At 43.0% G+C, this 23,711-nt stretch overlaps 1 protein-coding gene, 20 non-coding genes and 7 pseudogenes across 21 annotated transcripts; 23 read left to right on the plus strand and 5 right to left on the minus strand.

Annotated features, from left to right (window-relative positions):
• Positions 1–136: 136 nt before the first annotated feature.
• On the minus strand, positions 137–211 carry trnag-ucc (transfer RNA glycine (anticodon UCC)). The gene has a single exon. It is a non-coding gene; the product is annotated as a tRNA-Gly (tRNA).
• Positions 212–326: 115 nt separating this feature from the next.
• Positions 327–398, plus strand: trnaq-cug (transfer RNA glutamine (anticodon CUG)). The gene has a single exon. It is a non-coding gene; the product is annotated as a tRNA-Gln (tRNA).
• Positions 399–3,325: 2,927 nt separating this feature from the next.
• On the plus strand, positions 3,326–3,407 carry trnas-gcu (transfer RNA serine (anticodon GCU)). Its single transcript has one exon. It is a non-coding gene; the product is annotated as a tRNA-Ser (tRNA).
• A 1,290-nt stretch (positions 3,408–4,697) lies between these two features.
• On the plus strand, positions 4,698–4,816 carry LOC137797660 (5S ribosomal RNA; annotated as a pseudogene).
• A 74-nt stretch (positions 4,817–4,890) lies between these two features.
• LOC137797637 (5S ribosomal RNA) lies at positions 4,891–5,009 on the plus strand (annotated as a pseudogene).
• A 74-nt stretch (positions 5,010–5,083) lies between these two features.
• Positions 5,084–5,192, plus strand: LOC137797794 (5S ribosomal RNA; annotated as a pseudogene).
• A 74-nt stretch (positions 5,193–5,266) lies between these two features.
• LOC137798240 (5S ribosomal RNA) lies at positions 5,267–5,385 on the plus strand. Its single transcript, XR_011079338.1, has one exon. It is a non-coding gene; the product is annotated as a 5S ribosomal RNA (ribosomal RNA).
• A 74-nt stretch (positions 5,386–5,459) lies between these two features.
• LOC137797205 (5S ribosomal RNA) lies at positions 5,460–5,578 on the plus strand. The gene has a single exon (XR_011078811.1). It is a non-coding gene; the product is annotated as a 5S ribosomal RNA (ribosomal RNA).
• Positions 5,579–5,652: 74 nt separating this feature from the next.
• On the plus strand, positions 5,653–5,771 carry LOC137797735 (5S ribosomal RNA; annotated as a pseudogene).
• A 92-nt stretch (positions 5,772–5,863) lies between these two features.
• Positions 5,864–5,983, plus strand: LOC137797588 (5S ribosomal RNA; annotated as a pseudogene).
• A 259-nt stretch (positions 5,984–6,242) lies between these two features.
• Positions 6,243–6,351, plus strand: LOC137797785 (5S ribosomal RNA; annotated as a pseudogene).
• Positions 6,352–7,089: 738 nt separating this feature from the next.
• Positions 7,090–7,161, plus strand: trnaq-cug (transfer RNA glutamine (anticodon CUG)). The gene has a single exon. It is a non-coding gene; the product is annotated as a tRNA-Gln (tRNA).
• Positions 7,162–7,407: 246 nt separating this feature from the next.
• Positions 7,408–7,479, minus strand: trnag-ucc (transfer RNA glycine (anticodon UCC)). Its single transcript has one exon. It is a non-coding gene; the product is annotated as a tRNA-Gly (tRNA).
• Positions 7,480–7,595: 116 nt separating this feature from the next.
• trnaq-uug (transfer RNA glutamine (anticodon UUG)) lies at positions 7,596–7,667 on the plus strand. The gene has a single exon. It is a non-coding gene; the product is annotated as a tRNA-Gln (tRNA).
• A 266-nt stretch (positions 7,668–7,933) lies between these two features.
• On the minus strand, positions 7,934–8,005 carry trnag-ucc (transfer RNA glycine (anticodon UCC)). Its single transcript has one exon. It is a non-coding gene; the product is annotated as a tRNA-Gly (tRNA).
• Positions 8,006–8,642: 637 nt separating this feature from the next.
• On the plus strand, positions 8,643–8,714 carry trnaq-uug (transfer RNA glutamine (anticodon UUG)). The gene has a single exon. It is a non-coding gene; the product is annotated as a tRNA-Gln (tRNA).
• Positions 8,715–8,976: 262 nt separating this feature from the next.
• On the plus strand, positions 8,977–9,049 carry trnar-acg (transfer RNA arginine (anticodon ACG)). The gene has a single exon. It is a non-coding gene; the product is annotated as a tRNA-Arg (tRNA).
• Positions 9,050–9,596: 547 nt separating this feature from the next.
• Positions 9,597–9,669, plus strand: trnar-acg (transfer RNA arginine (anticodon ACG)). Its single transcript has one exon. It is a non-coding gene; the product is annotated as a tRNA-Arg (tRNA).
• Positions 9,670–10,216: 547 nt separating this feature from the next.
• On the plus strand, positions 10,217–10,289 carry trnar-acg (transfer RNA arginine (anticodon ACG)). The gene has a single exon. It is a non-coding gene; the product is annotated as a tRNA-Arg (tRNA).
• A 1,820-nt stretch (positions 10,290–12,109) lies between these two features.
• On the plus strand, positions 12,110–12,228 carry LOC137797726 (5S ribosomal RNA; annotated as a pseudogene).
• Positions 12,229–12,561: 333 nt separating this feature from the next.
• trnag-ucc (transfer RNA glycine (anticodon UCC)) lies at positions 12,562–12,633 on the minus strand. The gene has a single exon. It is a non-coding gene; the product is annotated as a tRNA-Gly (tRNA).
• Positions 12,634–12,749: 116 nt separating this feature from the next.
• trnaq-cug (transfer RNA glutamine (anticodon CUG)) lies at positions 12,750–12,821 on the plus strand. The gene has a single exon. It is a non-coding gene; the product is annotated as a tRNA-Gln (tRNA).
• Positions 12,822–13,078: 257 nt separating this feature from the next.
• Positions 13,079–13,150, minus strand: trnag-ucc (transfer RNA glycine (anticodon UCC)). Its single transcript has one exon. It is a non-coding gene; the product is annotated as a tRNA-Gly (tRNA).
• A 116-nt stretch (positions 13,151–13,266) lies between these two features.
• On the plus strand, positions 13,267–13,338 carry trnaq-uug (transfer RNA glutamine (anticodon UUG)). The gene has a single exon. It is a non-coding gene; the product is annotated as a tRNA-Gln (tRNA).
• Positions 13,339–15,238: 1,900 nt separating this feature from the next.
• On the plus strand, positions 15,239–15,311 carry trnar-acg (transfer RNA arginine (anticodon ACG)). Its single transcript has one exon. It is a non-coding gene; the product is annotated as a tRNA-Arg (tRNA).
• Positions 15,312–16,194: 883 nt separating this feature from the next.
• trnah-gug (transfer RNA histidin (anticodon GUG)) lies at positions 16,195–16,266 on the plus strand. Its single transcript has one exon. It is a non-coding gene; the product is annotated as a tRNA-His (tRNA).
• A 979-nt stretch (positions 16,267–17,245) lies between these two features.
• trnas-gcu (transfer RNA serine (anticodon GCU)) lies at positions 17,246–17,327 on the plus strand. Its single transcript has one exon. It is a non-coding gene; the product is annotated as a tRNA-Ser (tRNA).
• Positions 17,328–18,392: 1,065 nt separating this feature from the next.
• Positions 18,393–23,696, plus strand: LOC137796035 (E3 ubiquitin/ISG15 ligase TRIM25-like). The gene is given in 3 exon segments (XM_068593670.1): positions 18,393–18,462; positions 18,465–19,171; positions 23,673–23,696. Coding segments are annotated over 3 exon segments (801 nt in total).
• The last annotated feature ends 15 nt before the right edge of the window (positions 23,697–23,711 follow it).

Raw genomic sequence — 23,711 nt, forward strand, 5'->3', positions numbered from 1 at the left:
CATTTTCAGCTTACGTCCACACCCCAATGATTGACCCCAAGTACACTATTTTTCCAATCTAAGAGCACCTTGTTTATTTCAGACAGTAACCCTAAACTCTTCAGCCACCATGTCTAGGACATATTGATCATAGAGATGCATTGGCTGGGAATTGAACCCAGGTCAACTGCTTGGAAGGCAGCTATGCTCACCATTATTATACCACCAATGCACAAAAAGAGCCTGGCATGATGACACAAAATTGAATGAACTGAAATGTAAGTCAGTGTGTAACATTGGGAACTATCACAAGTACCTTCAACCATAACAAGCAAACTAAAGTGCTTGGTTCCATGGTGTAATGGTCAGCACTCTGGACTCTGAATCCAGTGATCCAAGTTCAAGTCTCGGTGGAACCTGCATTATGCACATGGAAAACCACTGTCACATTGTTCCCATGCTGTAGTAAAACTCAAATGGGATATGGAGATAAGTCAGACAATGCAAGTAGCCACACATGTTTGGTGTGCACTTCTAAAAGCACAACTTTGATCATTTGCAAGACATCTTTGGTGGTTCAAAGACTTTTTTTTCCAATGAATGAAATCTTTGTTTATTTAAGAAAGTAACCCTAAAATGTTAAGCCACCATGTGTAGGACATACTTATCATTGAGATTCATTGACTGGAAATTGAACCCTGATCAACTGCTTAGAAGGCAGCTCTTCTAGCCACTATACCAACAATGCACTAAAAGGGCTTAGCATAGTTCCACAAAAATTGAATGAACTGAAATGTAACACAAGAAGGGACAGTAAATGTGCATTTAGCTTTCACATTTTCACGCTATCATTCTTTGTATTCCCTGTATATCCCAAAAAACCAACCCAAAATCCAAGTTCATCAATCCTCTTTAGTATCGTGGACAGTATCTACGCTTGTCACGCGGAAGACCAGGATTCGATTGCTTGACGGGGAGCGTTCCGCTGGCAGGAAAGGTGTTAAAATGCCCCAAGTTGTCAATGCACAGCATAAGGAAACGGGCGACAGGATTCAAGAGACCACTTGAGAACCAGACCCACCACTGGAGCTTACCCCCTGACCCGGCTCACCATCAGACCCCGTGGACCCACACTTAAGCACATCCCTTCAGTTAAAACCCTTATTTGGCCCATTTAGAGTGTCGCAACCCTGGTACTCTAGAATACGAGATACTGGTTTACATTTGGGTTAATACAGTGTGGTACTCGAGAATATGAGACACGTGGGATACTAGCTGACATTCAAACTCATTGCTGGTGTCTGATAGTCACAATTATGTCAGTCAGCTTCTCAAATGAAGCAAGATCGCAGGGGGAACCAGCCGCTAACAACAAGAAACAGGTCTGCAGCTCGTGCAGTTCTTTAGCTTGTTCACAGATTGATCCTCGTCCAACAAGTCCCTGTATACCACTGTAAAAAACTTATCTGACGTCTACTCTGAACTACTACTACTCTTAAAGTTCCTGCTCTAATAACTATTAATTCCAGTAGATTTACAGCTGTAAAAAGGCTGAATGATGTGTAAACTGACTTTTATGTGAAAAAATAAGCACTGTGTCAATCATGTGATCGTATAGTGGTTAGTCCTCTGCGTTGTGGTCGCAGCAACCCTGGTTCGAATCCGGGTCACGGCAGCATGTTGGTGTTGTTTAAGCTATTCTTGTTGTACTCTGACATTCGTCTTACTTCACACAGTGTCAAACTTGACAGCTTCAATCATGTTTTCTCCGTGAGGCCTGATGCTTTCCGGCAACACCAGTCCGGAGTTCTCCATCTGTTCAGCAAATAAAACTCACAACAGTTTGCATGAAATGCTGGCACATCATGAAATTTACAGCAAAAGACCAATCTAGGGCTAGTGGCGCAATGTATAACGCGTCTGACTACGGATAAAAAGATTCTGGGTTCAACTCCTGGCTAGCTCATGCAGTTCTTTAGCTTGTTAATCCTGGTCCAACAAGTCCCTGTATAACACTGTAAAAAACTAATCTGACGTCTACTCTGAACATTTGAAGTTGCACCTGAACTTCAAACAATTCTTGAACAATGACATAGCTTGATGCTAGTTTTTAAAGTTCCTGCTCTGATAACTATTAATTCCAGTACATTTACAGCTGTAAAAAGGCTGAATGATGTGTGAGCTGGTTTTTGCGTTAAAAAATAAGCATGTGGCCGTGATCGTATAGTGATTAGTACCCGCTATTTAACGCTTTTTTAAACTTCCCAGGCCCAAAAAACACAAAACATGGCCTGGAACTGAATAAAAATGCGGTTGCTGTCTTCAGCTCAACTGGTGCAAGAAGTCCCATAATGCTCATACAATCAAATCTTCCACATAAGAGTAGGAGCCAAAGTCTTTCAAAGAGGTGGAGAATGCAGGCATCGATCCCGCTACTTCTCGCATGCTAAGCGAGCGCTCTACCATTTGAGCTAATTCCCCACAATTGGTTTAAGTCTCAGGGAAGAGCCGCCTATATCTCCTCCTCTACCCCCGCCAGTTTAAACTTTTCCAAACATTCCAGACCGGTGTAATCACTTTGGAAGGTTTAAGTCTGAGCAGCCATTGCGACAACATGGGCCCTGATCCTCCCCAATTAGCGGATGACACTTTAAACAACAAACTTGTTTTCTCTCAATATCAAAAAAGAAAGTCTTTCAAAGAGGTGGAGAATGTGGGCATCGATCCCACTGCCTCTCGCATGCGAAGCAAGCACTCTACCACTTGAGCTAATTCCCCTCTGTGCAAGAGGGCAATGGATCAACGTGCCAGGCCTCCTCCTACCCGCATATTCTCCTACCCGCTATTTAACGCTTTTTTCAACTTTCCAGGCCAATAAAAAACACACAAAAAATGGCCTGGAAGTGAATTTTATGGTGACATTTGGTAGTTGCAATCTTTGAAATACTTTGTGGACTCCACTGGGATCCAATGAAGACAGGGTAGGCCAGCAGCCATTGCGACAACATGCTCGATGATCCTCAGAAGCCATTGCGACAACATGCTCCCTGATCCTGCCCAATTAGCGGAGGACACTTTAAACAAGAAACTTGTTTTCCCTCAATATCAGAAAATGAAGTCTTTCACAGAGGTGGTGAATGCGGGCATCAATCCTGCTACTTCTCGCATGCTAAGCGAGCACTCTACCATTTGAGCTAATTCCCCAAGAGTAGTTTATGTCTCAGGCAAGAGACGCCTATATCTCCTCCTCTACCCCGCCAGGTCACACTTTTCCAAACATTCCTGACCTGTATAATCAGTTTGGAAGGTGAACTGGATTGGACCTTTTACGCAAGTGCATTGAGACGACGAGGTGGCCGAGTGGTTAAGGCGATGGACTGCTAATCCATTGTGCTATGCACGCGTGGGTTCGAATCCCATCCTCGTCGCAGTCAACTTTACTTTGGTCTGCCATGTCATGGGCATAACATGCACCATTGAGCTCAAGACCCAAGCAAAATGCAATTTCAAGATTAGAAATTGCTAATTTCAAACAATTAAAGTCTAGAATGTATTGCTCTTTCATGATTTATTTGTTAAACAACAGTGATTCTACTGTTTCTACTCCAAGTTATGGTGAAATAAAAACACGGTTGCTGTCTTCAGCTCAACTGGTGCAAGAAGTCCCGTAATGCTCGTACAATCTTCCACATAAGAGTAGGAGCCAAAGTCACTTGGAGAATGTGGGCATTGATCCCACTGCCTCTCGCATGCAAAGCAAGCGCTCTACCACTTGAGCTAATTCCCCTAAGCTGAAAAGCGCAACGGATCGACGTGCCTGGCCTCCTCCTACCCGCCTGTTCTCCTACCCGCTATTTAACGCTATTTACCACTTGAGCTAATTCCCCTCTGCTGAAAAGTGCAACGGATCAACGTGTCTGGCCTCCTCCTACCCGCCTGTTCTCCTACCCGCTATTTAACGCTTTTTTAAACTTCCCAGGCCCATAAAAACACAAAAAATGGCCTGGAAGTGAATTTTATGGTGACATTTGGTAGTTGCAATCTTTGCAATACTTTGTGGACTCCACTTGGATCCAATGAAGATAGGGTAGACCAGCAGCCATTGCGACAACATGCTCGATGATCCTCAGAAGCCATTGCGACAACATGCTCCATGATCATGCCCGATTAGTGGAGGACACTTTAAACAACAAGCTTGTTTTCCTCTCAATATCAGAAAACAGAGTCTTTCAAAGACGTGGAGAATGTGGGCATCGATCCCACTGCCTATCACATGCAAAGCAAGCACAGCTCAACTGGTGCAAGAAGTCCCAGAATGCTCATACAATCAAATCTTCCACATAATAGTAGAAGCCAAAGTCACTTGGAGAATGTGGGCATCGAGCCCACTGCCTTTCGCATGCAAAGCAAGCGCTCTACCACTTGAGCTAATTTCCCTCTGCTGAAAACTGCAACGGATCAACGTGTCTGGCCTCCTCCTACCCGCCTTTTCTCCTACCCGCTATTTAACGCTTTTTTAAACTTCCCAGGCCCATAAAAACACAAAAAATGGCCTGGAAGTGAATTTTATGGTGAAATTTGGTAGTTGCAATCTTTGCAATACTTTGTGGACTCCACTGGGATCCAATGAAGACAGGGTAGGCCAGCAGCCATTGCAACAAGATGCTCCCTGATCCTGCTCCAGGTCAATAAAACTCACCTTGTCCACTTCCTATGCAGCTTACGGCCACACCACTCTGATTGCTCCTGATCTCGTTCGATCTCAGAAATTAAGCAGAGTCGGACCTAGTCAGTACTTGGATAGGAGACCTCCTGGGAATACCAGGTGCTATTAGATTTTTTAAATGCCGAATAATAAACACTCTTGTTCCCTCCAAGTCAATAAAACTCACCTTCTCCGCTTGCTATGCAGCTGATGGCCACACCACTCTGATTGCGTCTGATCTCGTTGGATCTCAGAAGCTAAGCAGAGTCGGGCCTAGTCAGTACTTCGATGGGAGACCTCCTGGGTATACCAGGAGCTATAAGCTTTTTTAAATGCCGAATAATAAACACTCTCATTCTCTCCAGGTCAATAAAACTCACTTTGGCCGCTTCCTATGTAGGTTACGGCCATACCACTCTGTATCAGCCAGATCTCGGAAGTTAAGCGGAGTTGGGCTTGGCCAGTACTTGGGTGGGAGACCTCCTGGGAATACCAGGTGCTATAAGCTTTTTTAAATGCCGAATAATAAACACTCTAGTTCTCTCCAGGTCAATAAAACTCACTTTGACCGCTTCCCATGTAGCTTACGGCCACACCACTCTGATTGCGCCTGATCTCGTTCGATCTCAGAAGCTAAGCAGAGTCGGGCCTAGTCAGTACTTGGATGGGAGACCTCCTGGGAATACCAGGTGCTATAAGTCTTTTTAAATGCCTAAAAATAAACACTGTAGTTCCCTCCAGGTCAATAAAGCTCACCTTGTCCGCTTCCTATGCAGCTTACGGCCACACCACTCTGATTGAGCCTGATCTCGTCAGCTCTCAGAAGTTAAGCAGAGTTGGGCTTGGCCAGTACTTGAATGGGAGACCTCCTGGGAATACCAAGTGCTGTAAACTTTTTTAAATGCCGAATAATAAACACTCTAGTTCTCTCCAGGTCAATAAAACTCACCTTGTCCGCTTCCTAGCCAGCTTACGGCCACACTGCTCTGATTGCGCCTGATCTCGTTTGATCTGACAAGCTAAGCAGAGTCGGGCCTAGTCACTACTTGGATGGGAGACCTCCTGGGAATTCTAGGTGCTATAATCTTTTTCTATGCTTGATAGATTCTCCCCAGGTCTTTTTCTATGCTTGTATTTCTCCCCAGGTCAATTAAACTCACTTTTGCCGCACCCTTTTCAGCTTACAGCCACACCACACTGTTTGCAACCTGACTTTGTCTGAACTCAGAAGCTAAGCAGAGTTGGGCCTGTTTAGTACCTGGATGGAAGACCGCCTGGGAATACCAGGTGCTGTAAGCATTTTTGTATGCTTAAAAATCCAGTTCTCTCCAGGTCATGAAAACTCACTTTGGCCCCAAACATTCTCATCTTACGTCCACACCCCACTGATTGCGCCAGATCTCATCTGAACTCAGATGCTAAGCAAAGGTGGGCCTGGTTAGTACTTGGATCGGAAACCGCCTGGAATACCAGGTTCTGTAAGATTTTTTTACGCTTAATACTTAAACATCCAATTCTCCCCAGGTCAATAAAACTCACTTTGGCCACTACATTTTCAGCTTATGGCCACACCCCCCTGATTGCGCCTGATCTCGGAAGCTAAGCAGAGTTGCGTCTGGTCAGTACTTGGATGGGAGACCACCTGGGAATACCAGGTGCTGTAAGCTTTTTTATGATGCCTAATATTTAAAACTCCTGTTCACCACCATCAGCAGGACTTATCACGCAGTCCCTCGTGCTGCACTGGGAAACTCTGACCTCGCCATGGTTCACCTGATTCCCTCATACCGGCAGAAACTAAAACTCTGCAAACCTGTGTTGAGGAAATTCAAGAACTGGACCAGTGAGGCTTGGGAGGATCTTCGGTCGTGCTTGGACTGCACTGACTGGGACGTTTTCAGGACTGCTACCAACAGTTTGGATGAGTACACAGAGGCTGTAACTTCATACATCAGCTTCTGTGAGGACAGCTATGTTCCATCCAGCTCCAGGGTGAGCCACAACAACGACAAACCCTGGTTCACACCAGAGCTCAGAACGCTATGCTTGCAGAAGGACCAGGCGTTTAGGAGTGGGGACAATGACTTGTTCACAGAGTCAAAATACAGGTTTAGTAAGGCGGTGAGAGATGCTAAACGACTGTATTCTGAGAAACTGCAACATCAGCTCTCAGCAAGTGACTCTACTTCTGTCGGGAGAGGTCTCAGGCAGATCACCAACTACAAGCCTAAAACCCCCCACTCCATGAACGACCTCCGCCTGGCAGACGAGCTGAACGACTTCTACTGCCGCTTTGAAAGATAATGCAGCAGTCCTGACGCCATCCCCCACAGGCCCATCATCCAGCCACAAACCCCCAACGCCCCCTCCCCCAGCCCATAAGGGGCTAGCAAACTAAAGTGCTTGGTTCCATGGTGTAATGGTCAGCACTCTGGACTCTGAATCCAGTGATCCGAGTTCAAGTCTCGGTGGAACCTTCATCATGCACAAGGAAAATGACTGTCACGTTGTTCCCATGCTGTAGTAAAACTCAAATGGGATATGGAGATAAGTCAGACAATGCAAGTAGCCACGAATGTTTGGCGTGCACGTCTAAAGGCACAACTTTGATCATTTGCGACCATTCGAGGATGTTTTTTTCCAATGAAAGAAGGCTTTGTTTATTTAAGACACGAAGCCTAAAATGTTAATTCACCATGTCTCAGACATACTGATCATAGAGATGCATTGGCCGGGAATCGAACCCAGGTCAACTGCTTGGAAGGCAGCTATGCTCACCACTATACCACCAATGCACAAAAAGAACCTGGCATGATGACACAAAAATTGAATGAACTGAAATGTAAGTCAGCGCGTAACATTGGGAACTGACAGATTTACCTTCAACCACAACAAGGAAATTAAAGAGCTTGGTTCCATGGTGTAAAGGTCAGCACTTTGGACTTTGAATCCAGTGATCCGAGTTCAAGTGTCGGTGGAACCTTCATTATGCATATGGAAAACAACTGCCACGTTGTTCCCATGCTGTTGTGAAACTCAAATGGGATATGGAGATAAGTCAGGCAATGGAAGTAGCCACAAATGTTTGGCGTGCACTTCTAAAGGCACAACTTTGATCATTGGCAAGACATTTGCGGCGGTTCAAGGACTTTTTTTCCAATGAAAGAAGGCTTTGTTTATTTAAGACGGTAACCCTAAAATGTTGATTCAACATGTCTAGGACATAAGTGGACGTACTGATCGTAGAGATGCATTGGCTGGGAATCGAACCCAGGTCAACTGCTTGGAAGGCAGCTATGCTCACCACTATACCACCAATGCACAAAAAGAGTCTGGCATGATGACACAAAAATTGAATGAACTGAAATGTAAGTCAGTGTGTAACATTGGGAACTATCACAAGTACCTTCAGCCATAACAAGCTAACTAAAGTGCTTGGTTCCATGGTGTAATGGTCAGCACTCTGAATCCAGTGATCTGAGTTCAAGTCTCGGTGGAACCTCCATTATGCACAAGGAAAACCACTGTCACGTTGTTCCCATGCTATAGTAAAACTCAAATGGGATATGGAGATAAGTCAGACAACACAAGTAGCCACAAATGTTTGGCGTGCACTTCGAAAGGCACAACTTTGATCATTCGCAAGACATTTGCGACCATTCAAGGACGTTTTTTTTCCAATGAAAGAAGGCTTTGTTTATTTAAGACAGGAAGCCTAAAATGTTAATTCACCATGTCTAGGACATAAGTGGACATACTGATCATAGAAATGCATTGGCCGGGAATCGAACCCAGGTCAACTGCTTGGAAGGCAGCTATGCCCACAACTATACCACCAATGTACAAAAAGAAACTGGCATGATGACACAAAAATTGAATGAACTGAAATGTAAGTCAGCGTGTAACATTGGGAACTATCACAAGTACGTTCAACCACAACAAGGAATTTAAAGAGCTTGGTTCCATGGTGTAAAGGTCAGCACTTTGGACTTTGAATCCAGTGATCCGAGTTCAAGTCTCAGTGGAACCTTCATTATGCACATGGAAAACAACTGCCACGTTCTTCCCGTGCTGCATGTTGGTGTTGTTTAAGCTATTCTTGTTGTACTCTGACATTCGTCTTACTTCACACAGTGTCAAACTTGACAGCTTCAGTCGTGTTTTCTGCGTGAAGCCTTATGCTTTCCGGCTACACCAGTCTGAAGTTCTCCATCTGTTCAGCAAATAAAACGCACAACAGTTTGCATGAAATGCTGGCACATCATGAAATTTACAGCAAAAGTGTCACTGTAGGGCTAGTGGCGCAATGGATAACGCGTCTGACTACGGATCAGAAGATTCTAGGTTCGACTCCTGGCTAGCTCGTGCAGTTCTTTAGCTTGTTCACAGATTGATCCTGGTCCAACAAGTCCCTGTATAACACTGTAAAAGAAACTCATCTGACGTCTACTCTGAACATGTGAATTTTCACCTTAGTTTCAAACAATTCTTGAACGATGATATAGCATGATGCTAGTTCTTAAAGTTCCTCCTCTAATAACTATTAATTCCAGTAGATTTACAGCTGTAAAAAGGCTGAATGATGTGTGAGCTGGTTTTTACGTTAAGAAATAGTCATGTGGCCGTGATCGTATAGTGGTTAGTACTCTGCGTTGTGGTCGCAGCAACCCCGTTTCGAATCCGGGTCACGGCAGCATGTTGGTCTTGTTTAAGCTATTCTTGTTGTACTCTGACATTCGTCTTACTTCACACAGTGTCAAACTTGACAGCTTCAGTCGTGTTTTCTGCGTGAAGCCTTATGCTTTCCGGCTACACCAGTCTGAAGTTCTCCATCTGTTCAGCAAATAAAACGCACAACAGTTTGCATGAAATGCTGGCACATCATGAAATTTACAGCAAAAGTGTCACTGTAGGGCTAGTGGCGCAATGGATAACGCGTCTGACTACGGATCAGAAGATTCTAGGTTCGACTCCTGGCTAGCTCGTGCAGTTCTTTAGCTTGTTCACAGATTGATCCTGGTCCAACAAGTCCCTGTATAACACTGTAAAAGAAATTCATCTGACGTCTACTCTGAACATGTGAATTTTCACCTTAGTTTCAAACAATTCTTGAACGATGATATAGCATGATGCTAGTTCTTAAAGTTCCTCCTCTAATAACTATTAATTCCAGTAGATTTACAGCTGTAAAAAGGCTGAATGATGTGTGAGCTGGTTTTTACGTTAAGAAATAGTCATGTGGCCGTGATCGTATAGTGGTTAGTACTCTGCGTTGTGGTCGCAGCAACCCCGTTTCGAATCCGGGTCACGGCAGCATGTTGGTCTTGTTTAAGCTATTCTTGTTGTACTCTGACATTCGTCTTACTTCACACAGTGTCAAACTTGACAGCTTCAGTCGTGTTTTCTGCGTGAAGCCTTATGCTTTCCGGCTACACCAGTCTGAAGTTCTCCATCTGTTCAGCAAATAAAACGCGCAACAGTTTGCATGAAATGCTAGCACATAATGAAATTTACAGCAAAAGTGTCACTGTAGGGCTAGTGGCGCAATGGATAACGCGTCTGACTACGGATCAGAAGATTCTAGGTTCGACTCCTGGCTAGCTCGTGCAGTTCTTTAGCTTGTTCACAGATTGATCCTGGTCCAACAAGTCCCTGTATAACACTGTAAAAAAAAAACTCATCTGTCGTCTACTCTGAACATGTGAAGTTTCACCTTAGTTTCAAACAATTCTTGAACGACGATATAGCTTGATGCTAGTTTTTAAAATTCCTGCTCTAATAACTATTAATTCCAGTAGATTTACAGCTGTAAAAAGGCTGAATGATGTGTAAACTGACTTTTATGTTAAAAGATAAGCACTGTATCAATCATGTGGCCGTGATCGTATAGTGGTGAGTACTCTGCGTTGTGGTCGCAGCAACCCCGTTTGGAATCCGGGTCACGGCAGCATGTTGGTGTTGTTTAAGCTATTCTTTTTGTACTCTGACATTCGTCTTACTTCACACAGTGTCAAACTTGACAGCTTCAGTCGTGTTTTCTGCGTGAAGCCTTATGCTTTCCGGCTACACCAGTCCGGAGTTCTCCATCTGTTCAGCAAATAAAACTCACAACAGTTTGCGTGAAATACTGGAACATCATAAAATTTACGTGCAGTTCTTTAGCTTGTTCACAGATTGATCCTGGTCCAACAAGTCCCTGTATAATACTGTAAAAATCTAATCTGACATCTATTCTGAACATTTCAAGTTGCACCTGAACTTCAAACAATTCTTGAACAATGGTATAGCTTGATGCTAGTTTTTCAAGTTCCTGCTCTGATAACTATTAATTCCAGTACATTTACAGCTGTAAAAAGGCTGAATGATGTGTGAGCTGGTTTTTGTGTCAAAAAATAAGCATGTGGCCGTGATCGTATAGTGATTAGTACCCGCTATTTAACGCTTTTTTATACTTCCCAGGCCGAAAAAACACAAAAAATGGCCTGGAACTGAAAAAAAACGCGGTTGCTGTCTTCAGCTCAACTGGTGCAAGAAGTCCCATAATGCTCATACTTCCAAATAAGAGTAGGAGCTAAAGTCACTTGGAGAATGCGGGCATCGATCCCACTACTTCTCGCATGCTAAGCGAGCGCTCTACCATTTGAGCTAATTCCCCACAATTGGGTTAAGGCTCATGGAAGAGCCACCTATATCTCCTCCTCTACCCCCACCAGTTCACACTTCTCCAAACATTCCGGACCGGTATAATCACTTTGGAAGGTTTAAGTCTGAGCAGCCATTGCGACAACATGGGCCCTGATCCTCCCCAATTAGCGGACGACACTTTAAACTACAAACTTGTTTTCTCTCAATATCAGAAAAGAAAGTCTTTCAAAGAGGTGGAGAATGTGGGCATCGATCCCACTGCCTCTCGCACGCAAAGCAAGCGCTCTACCACTTGAGCTAATTCCCCTCTGCACAAGAGGGCAATGGATCAACGTGCCAGGCCTCCTCCTACCCGCCTATTCTCCTACCCGCTATTTCACGCTTTTTTCAACTTTCCAGGCCCATAAAAAACACACACAAAATGGCCTGGAACTGAATTTTAAGGTGACATTTGGTAGTTGCAATCTTTGAAATACTTTGTGGACTCCACTGGGATCCAATGAAGATAGGGTAGGCCAGCAGCCAGTGCAACAAGATGCTCCCTGATCCTGACCAATTAGCGGAGGACAATTAAAACAACAAACTTGTTTTCCCACAATATCAGAAAATAAAGTCTTTCAGAGAGGTGGAGAATGCCAGCATCGATCCCACTGCCTCTCGCATGCCATGCAAGCGCTCTACCACCACTCTCGGGATCAATAAAACTTTTTTAAATGCCGAATAATAAACACTCTCATTCTCTCCAGGTCAATAAAACTCACTTTGGCCACTTCCTTTGTAGCTTACGGCCACACCACTCTGATTGCGCCAGATCTCGTTAGATCTCAGAAGCTAAGCAGAGTTGGGCCTGGTCAGTATTTCCAAAGGAGACCTCCTGGGACGAGCAGGTGCTGTAGGCCTTTTTTTATGCCTAATAATTACAACTTCAGTTCTCTCCAGATCAATAAAACTCACTTTGGCCGCTTCCTATGCAGCTTACAGCCACACCACTCTGATTGCGCCTGCTCTCGTTCGATCTCAGAAATTAAGCAGAGTCGGGCCTAGTCAGTATTTGGATGGGAGTCTCGCCACAAAATTTGGCATCTACCTCCAAAGGCACAACTTTGATCATTCGCAAGACATTTGCGGCGATCCAAGTACACTATTTTTCCAACGGAAGAACACGTTGTTTATTTAAGACAGTAACCCTAAAATGTTCAGCCACCATGTCCAGGACATATTGATCATAGAGATGCATTGGCTGGGAATCGAACCCAGGTCAACTGCTTGGAAGGCAGCTATGCTCACCACTATACCACCAATGCACAAAAAGAGCCTGGCATGATGACACAAAAATTGAATGAACTGAAATGTAAGTCAATGTGTAACATTGGGAACTGACAGATTTACCTTCAACCACAACAAGGAAACTAAAGTGCTCGGTTCCATGGTGTAATGGTCAGCACTTTGGCCTCTGAATCCAGTGATCCGAGTTCAAGTCTCGGTGGAACCTTCATTATGCACATGGAAAACAACTGCCACGTTGTTCCCATGCTGTTGTGAAACTCAAATGGGATATGGAGATATGTGAGACAATGCAAGTAGCCACAAAATTTGGCGTCAACCTCCAAAGGCACAACTTTGATCATTCGCAAGACATTTGCGGCGATCCAAGTACTCTATCTTTCCAACGGAAGAACATGTTGTTTATTTAAGACAGTAACCCTAAAATGTTCAGCCACCATGTCCAGGACATATTGATCATAGAGATGCATTGGCTGGGAATCAAACCCAGGTCAACTGCTTGGAAGGCAGCTATGCTCACCACTATACCACCAATGCACAAAAAGAGCCTGGCATGATGACACAAAAATTGAATGAACTGAAATGTAAGTCAGCGCGTAACATTGGGAACTGACAGATTTACCTTCAACCACAACTAGGCAATTAAAGAGCTTGGTTCCATGGTGTAAAGGTCAGCACTTTGGACTTTGAATCCAGTGATCCGAGTTCAAGTCTCGGTGGAACCTTCATTAAGCACATGGAAAACAACTGCCACGTTGTTCCCATGCTGTTGTAAAACTCAAATGTGATATCGAGATAAGTGAGACAATGCAAGTAGCCACAAAATTTGGCATCTACCTCCAAAGGCACAACTTTGATCATTCGCAAGACATTTGCGGCGATCCAAGTACACTATTTTTCCAATGAAAGAGCACGTTGTTTATTTAAGACAGTAACCCTAAAATGTTCAGCCACCATGTCCAGGACATATTGATCATAGAGATGCATTGGCTGGGAATCGAACCCTGGTCAAATGCTTAGAAGGGAGCTCTGCTAGCCACTATACCAACAATGCACTAAAAGGGCTTAGCATAGTTCCACAAAAATTGAATGAACTAAAATGTAACACAAGAAGGGACAGTAAATGTGCATTTAGCTTTCACATTTTCATGCTATCATTCTTTGTATTCCCTGTATATCCCGAAAAACCAACCCAAAATCCAAGTTCATCAATCCTCTTTCGTATCAAGGACAGTATCTCCGCTTGTCACGCGGAAGACCAGGATTCAATTCCTTGACGGGGAGCGTTCCGCTGGCAGGACAGGTGTCAAAATGCCCCAAGTTGTAAATGCACAGCATAAGGAAACGGGCGACAGGATTTAAGAGACCCCTTGAGAACCAGACCCACCACTGGAGCTCACCCCCTGACCCGGCTCACCATCAGACCCCGTGGACCCACACTTAAGCACACCCCTTCAGTTAAAACCCTTATTTGGCCCATTTAGAGTGTCGCAACCCTGGTGCTCTAGAATACGAGACTGACATTGGGGATACCGGTTTACATTTGGGTTAATACAGTGTGGTACTCGAGAATATGAGACACGTGGGATACTAGCTGACATTCAAACTCATTGCTGGTGTCTGATAGTCACAATTATGTCAGTCAGCTTCTCAAATGAAGCAAGATCGCAGGGGGAACCAGCCGCTAACAACAAGAAACAGGTCTGCAGCTCGTGCAGTTCTTTAGCTTGTTCACAGATTGATCCTCGTCCAACAAGTCCCTGTATATCACTGGAAAAAACTTATCTGACGTCTACTCTGAACATTTGAAATTGCACCTTATCTTAATAAATTCTTGAACAATGATATAGCTTGATGGTAGTTTTTAAAGTTCCTGCTCTAATAACTATTAATTCCAGTAGATTTACAGCTGTAAAAAGGCTGAATGATGTGTAAACTGACTTTTCCTTTAAAAAATAAGCACTGTCAATCATGTGGCCGTGCATTGTGGTCGCAGCAACCCCGGTTCGAATCCGGGTCACGGCAGCATGTTGGTGTTGTTCAAGCTATTCTTGTTGTACTCTGACATTCGTCTTAGTTCACACAGTGTCAAACTTGACAGCTACAGTTCCTTCTCTAATAACTATTAAATCCAGTAGATTTACAGCTGTAAGAAGGCTGAATGATGTGTAAACTGACTTTTATGTTAAAAGATAAGCACTGTATCAATCATGTGGCCGTGATCGTATGGTGGTGAGTACTCTGCATTGTGGTCGCAGCAACCCCGTTCCGAATCCGGGTCACGGCAGCATGTTGGTGTTGTTTAAGCTATTCTTGTTGTACTCTGACATTCGTCTTACTTCACACAGTGTCAAACTTGACAGCTTCAGTCGTGTTTTCTGCGTGAAGCCTTATGCTTTCCGGCTACACCAGTCCGGAGTTCTCCATCTGTTCAGCAAATAAAACTCACAACAGTTTGCATGAAATACTGGAACATCATAAAATGTACGTGCAGTTCTTTAGCTTGTTCACAGATTGATACTGGTCCAACAAGTCCCTGTATTACACTGTAAAAAAACTAATCTGACGTCTCCTCTGAACATTTGATGTTGAACCTGAACTTCAAACAATTCTTGAACAATGATAGGGCTAGTGGCGCAATGGATAACGCGTCTGACTACGGATCAGAAGATTCTAGGTTCAACTCCTGGCTAGCTCGTGCAGTTCTTTAGCTTGTTCACAGATTGATCCTGGTCCAACAAGTCCCTGTATAACACTGTAAAGAAAACTCATCTGACGTCTACTCTGAACATGTGAATTTTCACCTTAGTTTCAAACAATTCTTGAACGATGATATAGCATGATGCTAGTTTTTAAAGTTCCTCCTCTAATAACTATTAATTCCAGTAGATTTACAGCTGTAAAAAGGCTGAATGATGTGTGAGCTGGTTTTTACGTTAAGAAATAGTCATGTGGCCGTGATCGTATAGTGGTTAGTACTCTGCGTTGTGGTCTCAGCAGCCCTGTTTCGAATCCGGGTCACGGCAGCATGTTGGTGTTGTTTAAGCTATTCTTGTTGTACATTGACATTCGTCTTACTTCACACAGTGTCAAACTTGACAGCTTCAGTCGTGTTTTCTGCGTGAAGCCTTATGCTTTCCGGGTACACCAGTCCGGAGTTCTCCATCTGTTCAGCAAATAAAACAACAGTTTGCATGAAATACTGGAACATCATAAAATTTACAGCAAAGAGACTATTCTAGGGCTAGTGACGCAATGGATAACGCGTCTGACAACGGATCAGAAGATTCCAGGTTTGACTCCTGGCTAGCTCGTGCAGTTCTTTAGCTTGTTCACAGATTGATACTGGTCCAACAAGTCCCTGTATTACACTGTAAATAAACTAATCTGACGTCTCCTCTGAACATTTGAAGTTGCACCTGAACTTCAAACAATTCTTAAACAATGATATAGCTTGATGCTAGTTTTTAAAGTTCCTGCTCTAATAACTATTAATTCCAGTAGATTTACAGCTGTAAAAAGGCTGAATGATGAGTAAACTGACTTTTATGTTAAAAAATAAGCACTTTGTCAGTCATGTGGCCGTGATCGTATAGTGGTTAGTACTCTGTGTTGTGGTCGCAGCAACCCTGGTTCGAATCCGGGTCACGGTAGCATGTTGGTGTTGTTTAAGCTATTCTTGTTGTACTCTGACATTCGTTTTACTTCACACAGTGTCAAACTTGACAGCTTCAGTCGTGTTTTCTGCGTGAAGCCTTATGCTTTCCGGCTACACCAGTCCGCAGTTCTCCATCTGTTCAGCAAATAAAACGCACAACAGTTTGCATGAAATGCTGGAACATCATAAAATTTACAGCAAATGTAGCAATGTAGGGCTAGTGGCGCAATGGATAATGCGTCTGACTACGGATCAGAAGATTCTAGGTTTGACTCCTGGCTAGCTCGTGCAGTTCTTTAGCTTGTTCACAGATTGATCCTGGTCCAACAAGTCCCTGTATAACACTGTAAAAAACTAATCTGACGTCTACTCTGAACATTTGAAGTTGCACCTGAACTTCAAACAATTCTTGAACAATGATATAGCTTGATGCTAGTTTTTCAAGTTCCTGCTCTGATAACTATTAATTCCAGTACATTTACAGCTGTAAAAAGGCTCAATGATGTGTGAGCTGGTTTTTGCGTTAAAAAATAAGCATGTGGCCGTGATCGTATAGTGATTAGTACCCGCTATTTAACGCTTTTTTATACTTCCCAGGCCCCAAAAAACACAAAAAATGGCCTGGAACTGAATAAAAACGCGGTTGCTGTCTTCAGCTCAACTGGTGCAAGAAGTCCCATAATGCTCACACTTCCAAATAAGAGTAGGAGCCAAAGTCACTTGGAGAATGTGGGCATCAATCACACTGCCTCTCGCATGCAAAGAAAGCGCTCTACCACTTGAGCTAATTCCCCTCTGCTGAAAAGTGCAACGGATCAACGTGCCAGGCCTCCTCCTACCTGCCTGTTCTCAAGAGAGACGCCTATATCTCCTCCTCTACCCCCGCCAGGTCACACTTTTCCAAACATTCCAGACCTGTATAATCAGTTTGGAAGGTGAACTGGATCGGACCTTTCACGCAAGGGCGTTGATACGATGAGGTGGCCGAGTGGTTAAGGCGATGGACTGCTAATCCATTGTGCTATGCACGTGTGGGTTCGAATCCCATCCTCGTCGCAGTCCACTGTGCTTTGGTCTGCATAACGTGCACCATTGAGCTCAAGACCCAAGCAAAATGCAGTTTCAAGATTAGAAATTGCTAATTTCCAGCAAGAAAAGTCTAAAATGTCTTGCTCTTCCATTATTCATTTGTTAAACAACAGTGATTCTACTGTTTCTACTCCAAGTTTTGGTGGAATAAAAACACGGCTGCTGTCTTCAGCTCAACTGGTGCAAGAAGTCCCATAATGCTCATACTACCAAATCTTCCACATAAGAGTAGGAGCCAAAGTCACTTGGAGAATGTGGGCATCGATCCCACTGCCTCTCGCATGCAAAGCAAGCTCTATGCTCAATATCCCACTTTGGCAAAACCCCCACTTCAATAAAACTAGTTCATGCTTTTTAACATGTTATGGATACCACGCCCCCCAGACCAGATACGGGTCAAAACTCTGAACCTGAAAAAGGGAGTTTTGTTTTGTTTTTTTAAAATTGAACCCGAAAAATTTTTCATAGTTCAACAACAAAACTTCCTTTTTCAGGTTCAAATTTTTTTTCCAAATGAACAATACATATGACCTGGATTTGGCTTCATAGTCGGACACCTTCTTTGTTTTGCAAGAAGAAAATTATGTTTTGCACCACGCATCAGCATTTGGGTCCTCATTCTCTGAGCCAGCCGTGACACTTCTGCTGTATTTGTATTATTATTATCATTAAAAACTTTCATCCAACTATATTCAGGGAAGAAGAGAGTTTGTTTATTCTAAGCAGAGATTACCTTCAAAAAGTTAAAGTAATCAGTGTTTCTTTCAGAGAAATGATGTCCTTTGTAAACAAGTGTTACACAGTCTCTCTCAAACTGCTCCTCCTCCTGGAATGCACTACAGCTTTAAAACCGCTCCCTGTTCTTCCTGTTCTCCAACATTGCAATAGGTGAATGTAACCAACATAGAGGTAAAGAGCAGCAGCTGACGCGCCCCGTTCACTGCAGAGACACGTGTTATTCAGATCAGAGCTCAAAGTAGAATTACTTATGAGAAAGTGAAACTTATACAGTCATTGTCTTTGAGAGGTGAAATGGCAGAGAAAGGAGTTCAGCTGGACCGGGAAAGCTTCTCTTGTTCCATCTGTCTGGATCTACTGAAGGACATATTCCCTGTGGACACAGTTACTGCATGAACTGTATTAAGGTCTACTGGGATGAAGAGGATGGGAAGAAACTCCAAAGCTGCCCTCAGTGTAGGAAGACCTTCACACTGAGGCCTGTCTTGGTGAAAAACACCATGTTAGCAGATTTAGTGGAGCAACTGAAGAAGACTGGACTCCAAGCTGCTGCTGCTGCTGATCACTGCTATGCTGGACCTGAAGACGTGGCCTGTGATGTCTGCACTGGGAGGAGACGGAAAGCCTTCAAGTCCTGTTTGGTATGTCAGGCTTCTTACTGTGAGAAACACCTTCAGCCTCATTATGAAGCGGCTTCATTAAAGAAAAACAAGCTGGTGAAGCCCTCCATCAAGCTCCAGGAGAACATCTGCTCTCGTCACGATGAGGTGACGAAGATCTTCTGCCGTACTGATCAGCAGCGTATCTGTTATCTCTGTTTAATGGAGGAACATAAAGGCCACGACACAGTCTCAGCTGCAGCAGAAAGAACTGAGAGGCAGAGAGAGCTGGAGGGGAGTCGACTAAACATCCAGCAGAGAATCCAGGACAGAGAGAAGGACGTGAAGCTGCTTCATCAGGAGGTGGAGGCCATCAATCTCTCTGCTGATAAAACAGTGGAGGACAGTGAGAAGACCTTCACCGAGCTGATCCGTCTCCTGGAGAAAAGAAACGACCAGAGCTGTATTCTTAAGGTATTCACGTGAAATCACACTGGATCCAAACACAGTACACAAACAGCTGTTATTATCTGATGAGAACAGAAAAGTAACATTCATGATTGATCATCAGTCTTATTCTAGTCCCATAGACAGATTCACTGGTTCGTATCAGGTTCTGAGTAGAGAGAATCTGACTGGACGTTGTTACTGGGAGGTGGAGTGGAGAGGAGCAGGAGTTTTTGTAGCAGTCGCATACAAGAATATCAAGAGAGAAGGGAACAGTGATGAATGTGGATTTGGAAACAATAACAAATCTTGGGCATTGTTATGTTTCAATAACAGTCATACATTTATTCACAACAAAGTCAAAACTCCCATCTCAGTTCCTGAGTCCTCCAGAGTAGGAGTGTACCTGGATCACAGCGCAGGTATTCTGTCCTTCTACAGCGTCTCTGAAACCATGACTCTCCTCCACAGAGTCCAGACCACATTCACTCAGCATCTCTATGCTGGACTTTATCTTTATGGAGCCACTGCTGAGTTGAGTAAACTGAAATGAACAGAAGTCCTTTTAAAGGTGAAACACTGTTTGAACTTTTAAACTCATTCAGTCTCTGTTTGTGGCTGAGAGCTGATTGTTGAGGCGTTTTTTTTACTGCACAGAGATCAGCTGTCAGTCAAACATTGTGGGAGGCGGTACTTTGACGTCTTCTCGTGATTGTTGTGTAAATGTATGAGCTCCTGTAGGTGGCGCTCCTTCCTGTGTGTGTGTTTAGCCATGGAGACTCTCACTGCTCATGATGACGTTTGTTTTTTCTCTGCATGAACATTTAAACTTCTCTTAAACTGATTGTTTGTGTGGATGACGTGAATCTGTTAATATTGTTGATCAAGCGTCATTTACAGATGAAATTGTAAAACTTATACTTTTTGTTATAACATGGATCCCAATAAATTCTATGGTACATAAACACATCCTGCATTTTCTGTGTTTGTGTATTATGACCGCACAACGTCTTTGTCGATACAATCTATTCATCTTTTTCTGTTTCTTTTATTTCATGCGATAAACCAATACACCAAAATTCTAGACTTCCAGACCCAATATTTAGAAATGGAAATAAATGAATTATTATAGATGTGTACATATAAACAAAAAGGATAAGAAAGCTAGTAAATCATTAATCAACAGTTTTAAACAATCAGGTCTGCAGTTGTAAGGAACTAATACACATTTATAAATGTTAAGTAATTTAAAAACAGTTATAGATGTTAGTAAGTCATTTAAAAACAACTACAAATGTTAATAAGTAAGTAAAACAGTTACATACCATCAAGCATATAGTTATAAATAATAGTAAGCAAGAAGTAATAGACAGTTCTAAATGTTAATAAGTTATAAAAAACAGGAATAAATGATCAAATTTGCAGGTAAAATCTTGTTATTACTATATTGTGATCATTTTAGTTCAGTGAAATAATGCCTTGGTTTTTGGTCCGTAACTTGAATACGGTGTTTTTCTTAGTTAATGTTAAACCTTTATTAGTTCAATATTGAAGACAAATGGATCCTGAAATAATGGATTTAAAATAATATTTCCTGACATCTTGTGGCCAAGCTCACAAATTGCACCCGAGCCGCTGTGTACCGGGTTAAACGTGTTGCATATATTATTTTTAAAGAGCTTCTAAATATTTGTGTGAACAAAAACATAAAGTTCACTTGTCCGCAGCGTAATAATAAATAAACACATGAATAAATGGTTATGCACTGTCACAAGATTACTGAATTTACAACATTATATATATATATATATATATATATATATATATATATATATATATATATATATATATATATATATATATATATATATAGACACATTACAATTTACATTTCATTTTGCAAAAAAAATTAAGTTTTGTAAACTACAACATTATTTCATGTTATTCCTGAACATACAACATTTTAAAATGTTCACCTTTCTTCATGTTATTGTGACAATTTAAACATGTCTTTAGGTAATTTAACAGTAAACAGTAAAATTCAAGTGGAAAAAATGAAATATTCTGGTCAAGAGGGAAATGTACAAAAACAATTTGAACTGGAAAAACTGCATTTCAAACAATAAAATATCCACGACTGACTTTATTGTTTTCTCCATGGGCAGGAGTCCTCTTACCTGCAGTAGAAGAACAAAGAGACATTGGATTGAAATTAGAAGTACAACATGTTTTTTTACTGCGGACGATGCTGTGTGTAATGACTATGTGGGGTTTGTCTACTGGGATCTTACTTGATGAGCCTTGAGGCTCTGCAGAGACACCTGGGCCTCAACATCAGCCTGGTGGAGGTTTCCTGCAACACAAATTAAACAGACAATAGTACAGTATTTATTAGGAGAGACGTGAAAGAAACCCTTCCTTTGATGTTCCCTGTGTATTTAGGGGTAAAGTGAGAAGATAAACATTGTTTAGTCTGGCAGGTGTGGTTCACGTGGGGGGATGGGCACATGAAGCAGGATAGAGATGGTTCCCATAACAAACACCTGCTTTTTTATATATGGGGCTGCGAACAGGTGTTCACACAAGTGTGTGTTTGTGTGTGTGTGTGTGTGTGTGTGCGTGTATGTGTGTGTGTGTGTGTGCGTGTGTGTGTGTGTGCGTGCGCGTGCGTGCGTGCGTGTGTTGTCCCCAGCAATCTGGGGGCATCTTAGTTTGTGTTGAAAATAATGTTAAAACGGATTATGGTTTTATTGCTGAAAAAAGGAGGGAAAAAAAAGGCTTAAAATTACTGTGTTGTGATTCAGAGCAACTTTTTACAGTCTGGTGTTAAACCAGGTGGGGATTTGAAGCATCAGCTTTTGCATCAGTGAATACTCTTTGCATGAAGACTCGGAAGATATAGACAAAGGAGTCTTTCGTTGGAGTCAAGACTTGGAGGATAAAGACACAGGACGAATTTCCTCTGTGAGCTCAAAGACTCGCTACAACACTTTTCCTCGTGAGAGCCACCTTGCTTCGCTGTGAAACATCCCATCTCCTCAAAGAGTGCCGAAAACAGTTGTGCTTTCAGGGGTCTTGTTTTAATGAAATTGACCACGCTGATAGCGTCATCTCGTTCGGTTCACGGCTCATTTGTCTTGCTGCGAGCGCTTCTCTGTGTATAACACAGTGAGTCCATTGCACATTTGGAGAGACGCTCTTTATCAGCGCCTGCAAGCCCTTTTTTTTCCCTGCCATGGTCTGCGCGTCATCTGTGCAGAAACCCACACAATTCTCCCATTTCAGCCCGTTTTCTGTCAGGTAACTGTCCAAAAGCCTAAAGAGCTCATCGGCTGTCGCTCTGCCTGCAACGTATTTGCAAAACAGCAAATCTTCACTCAGTGACTCTGATGTGACAAAGTGAACATAGACAATTGCTGTTGGTAGCCTCGTCCACTTGTAAAGCAAACCGTGTGTCTGTCAGTTCATGCAATTGTGTCATTGGACAAAGGGATAGTCTTCAATATGGCAGCACTACTCTCATCAAGCATCCTTAAAACCATGTTAAGCGCTGAGGGGAGAATGAGCTCTTCTTCGGTGATGGAAGTTTTTTGCACTGTGCAATTTTGTATGCGACCTTGTATGACGCAAGCTGTGCTTTGTTGATTGAAGATGACACTTTTAAAAGTGAGTAGCCTGCTTGCGGTCGTCATCTAGTTTTCTCTGAAAGAATGCCAGTGGTACGTGACTGGGGTGTGACGTCTCCAAGTGTCTTCTTAATTTGTTGGGCTTCATGCTGTCTGCTGCCAGAGTTCTCAGACATACAACACAGACTGGTCTCTCCTCATCTCATACCGCATTCACTGTGAAACCCAGAGCGAGATAAGAGTCGTCATATTTTCTCCTTGGAATCTTGCTGCTGTTCTCCATATGATTTCTCTCCTGTAAAATGTCTTCATTTTGCACAGTGGTACATGTGTGTGTCGCAACTCACAAAGGATCTGTCGCGATCGCGCATGAGCAAATGTAACCAGTTTTCATGTCGTTCATGGGGGCGTGGTCGTCCTGAAACCACGAGGTAGCCGGTTTGATCCCTCTTCTCTCCATAGTTTCATGGTGAAGTGTCCTTAAGCAAGACACTGAAGCCCCAGTGCTTCACAGCACCACACTGCTCCTTAGTTACTAAGGATGGGTGAAATGCAGAGAATCATCGACCCAGTGTGGGATTTAAAAAGAATTATTCATAAAATAATTATTTTAAAAAATTTAAAAAAAAAATACATTTCCCTGTAATACCTTCGCGCCCCACCAGAGGGTCGCGCCCCACAGTTTGAGAACCACTGCTGTAATGTAACTCAGAAGAAAGAAGGCAAGTACAGATGTTTTATCTTCAGTACTGAAACCTGTCTGTTGTCACGCTCACTGAGCTCAGAGGGGGAAGTGAGACCTTTAAGATCAGTTTCATCCGATCTGAGGAAGACCAACAGAACTAGTCGCCTCCTCTGCTGCCCCTCATATGAACTCTGACTCTCTCTCTCTCTCTCTGCAGTGGGCCGAGTCGCCCCCACCCTGACGGTGCTGCCCCCCT

The sequence above is a fragment of the Clinocottus analis genome, unplaced genomic scaffold (genome assembly GCF_023055335.1).
Source record: "Clinocottus analis isolate CAN_PGR_092001 unplaced genomic scaffold, fCliAna1.0.p SCAF_3, whole genome shotgun sequence".
Taxonomy (NCBI): domain Eukaryota; kingdom Metazoa; phylum Chordata; class Actinopteri; order Perciformes; family Cottidae; genus Clinocottus; species Clinocottus analis.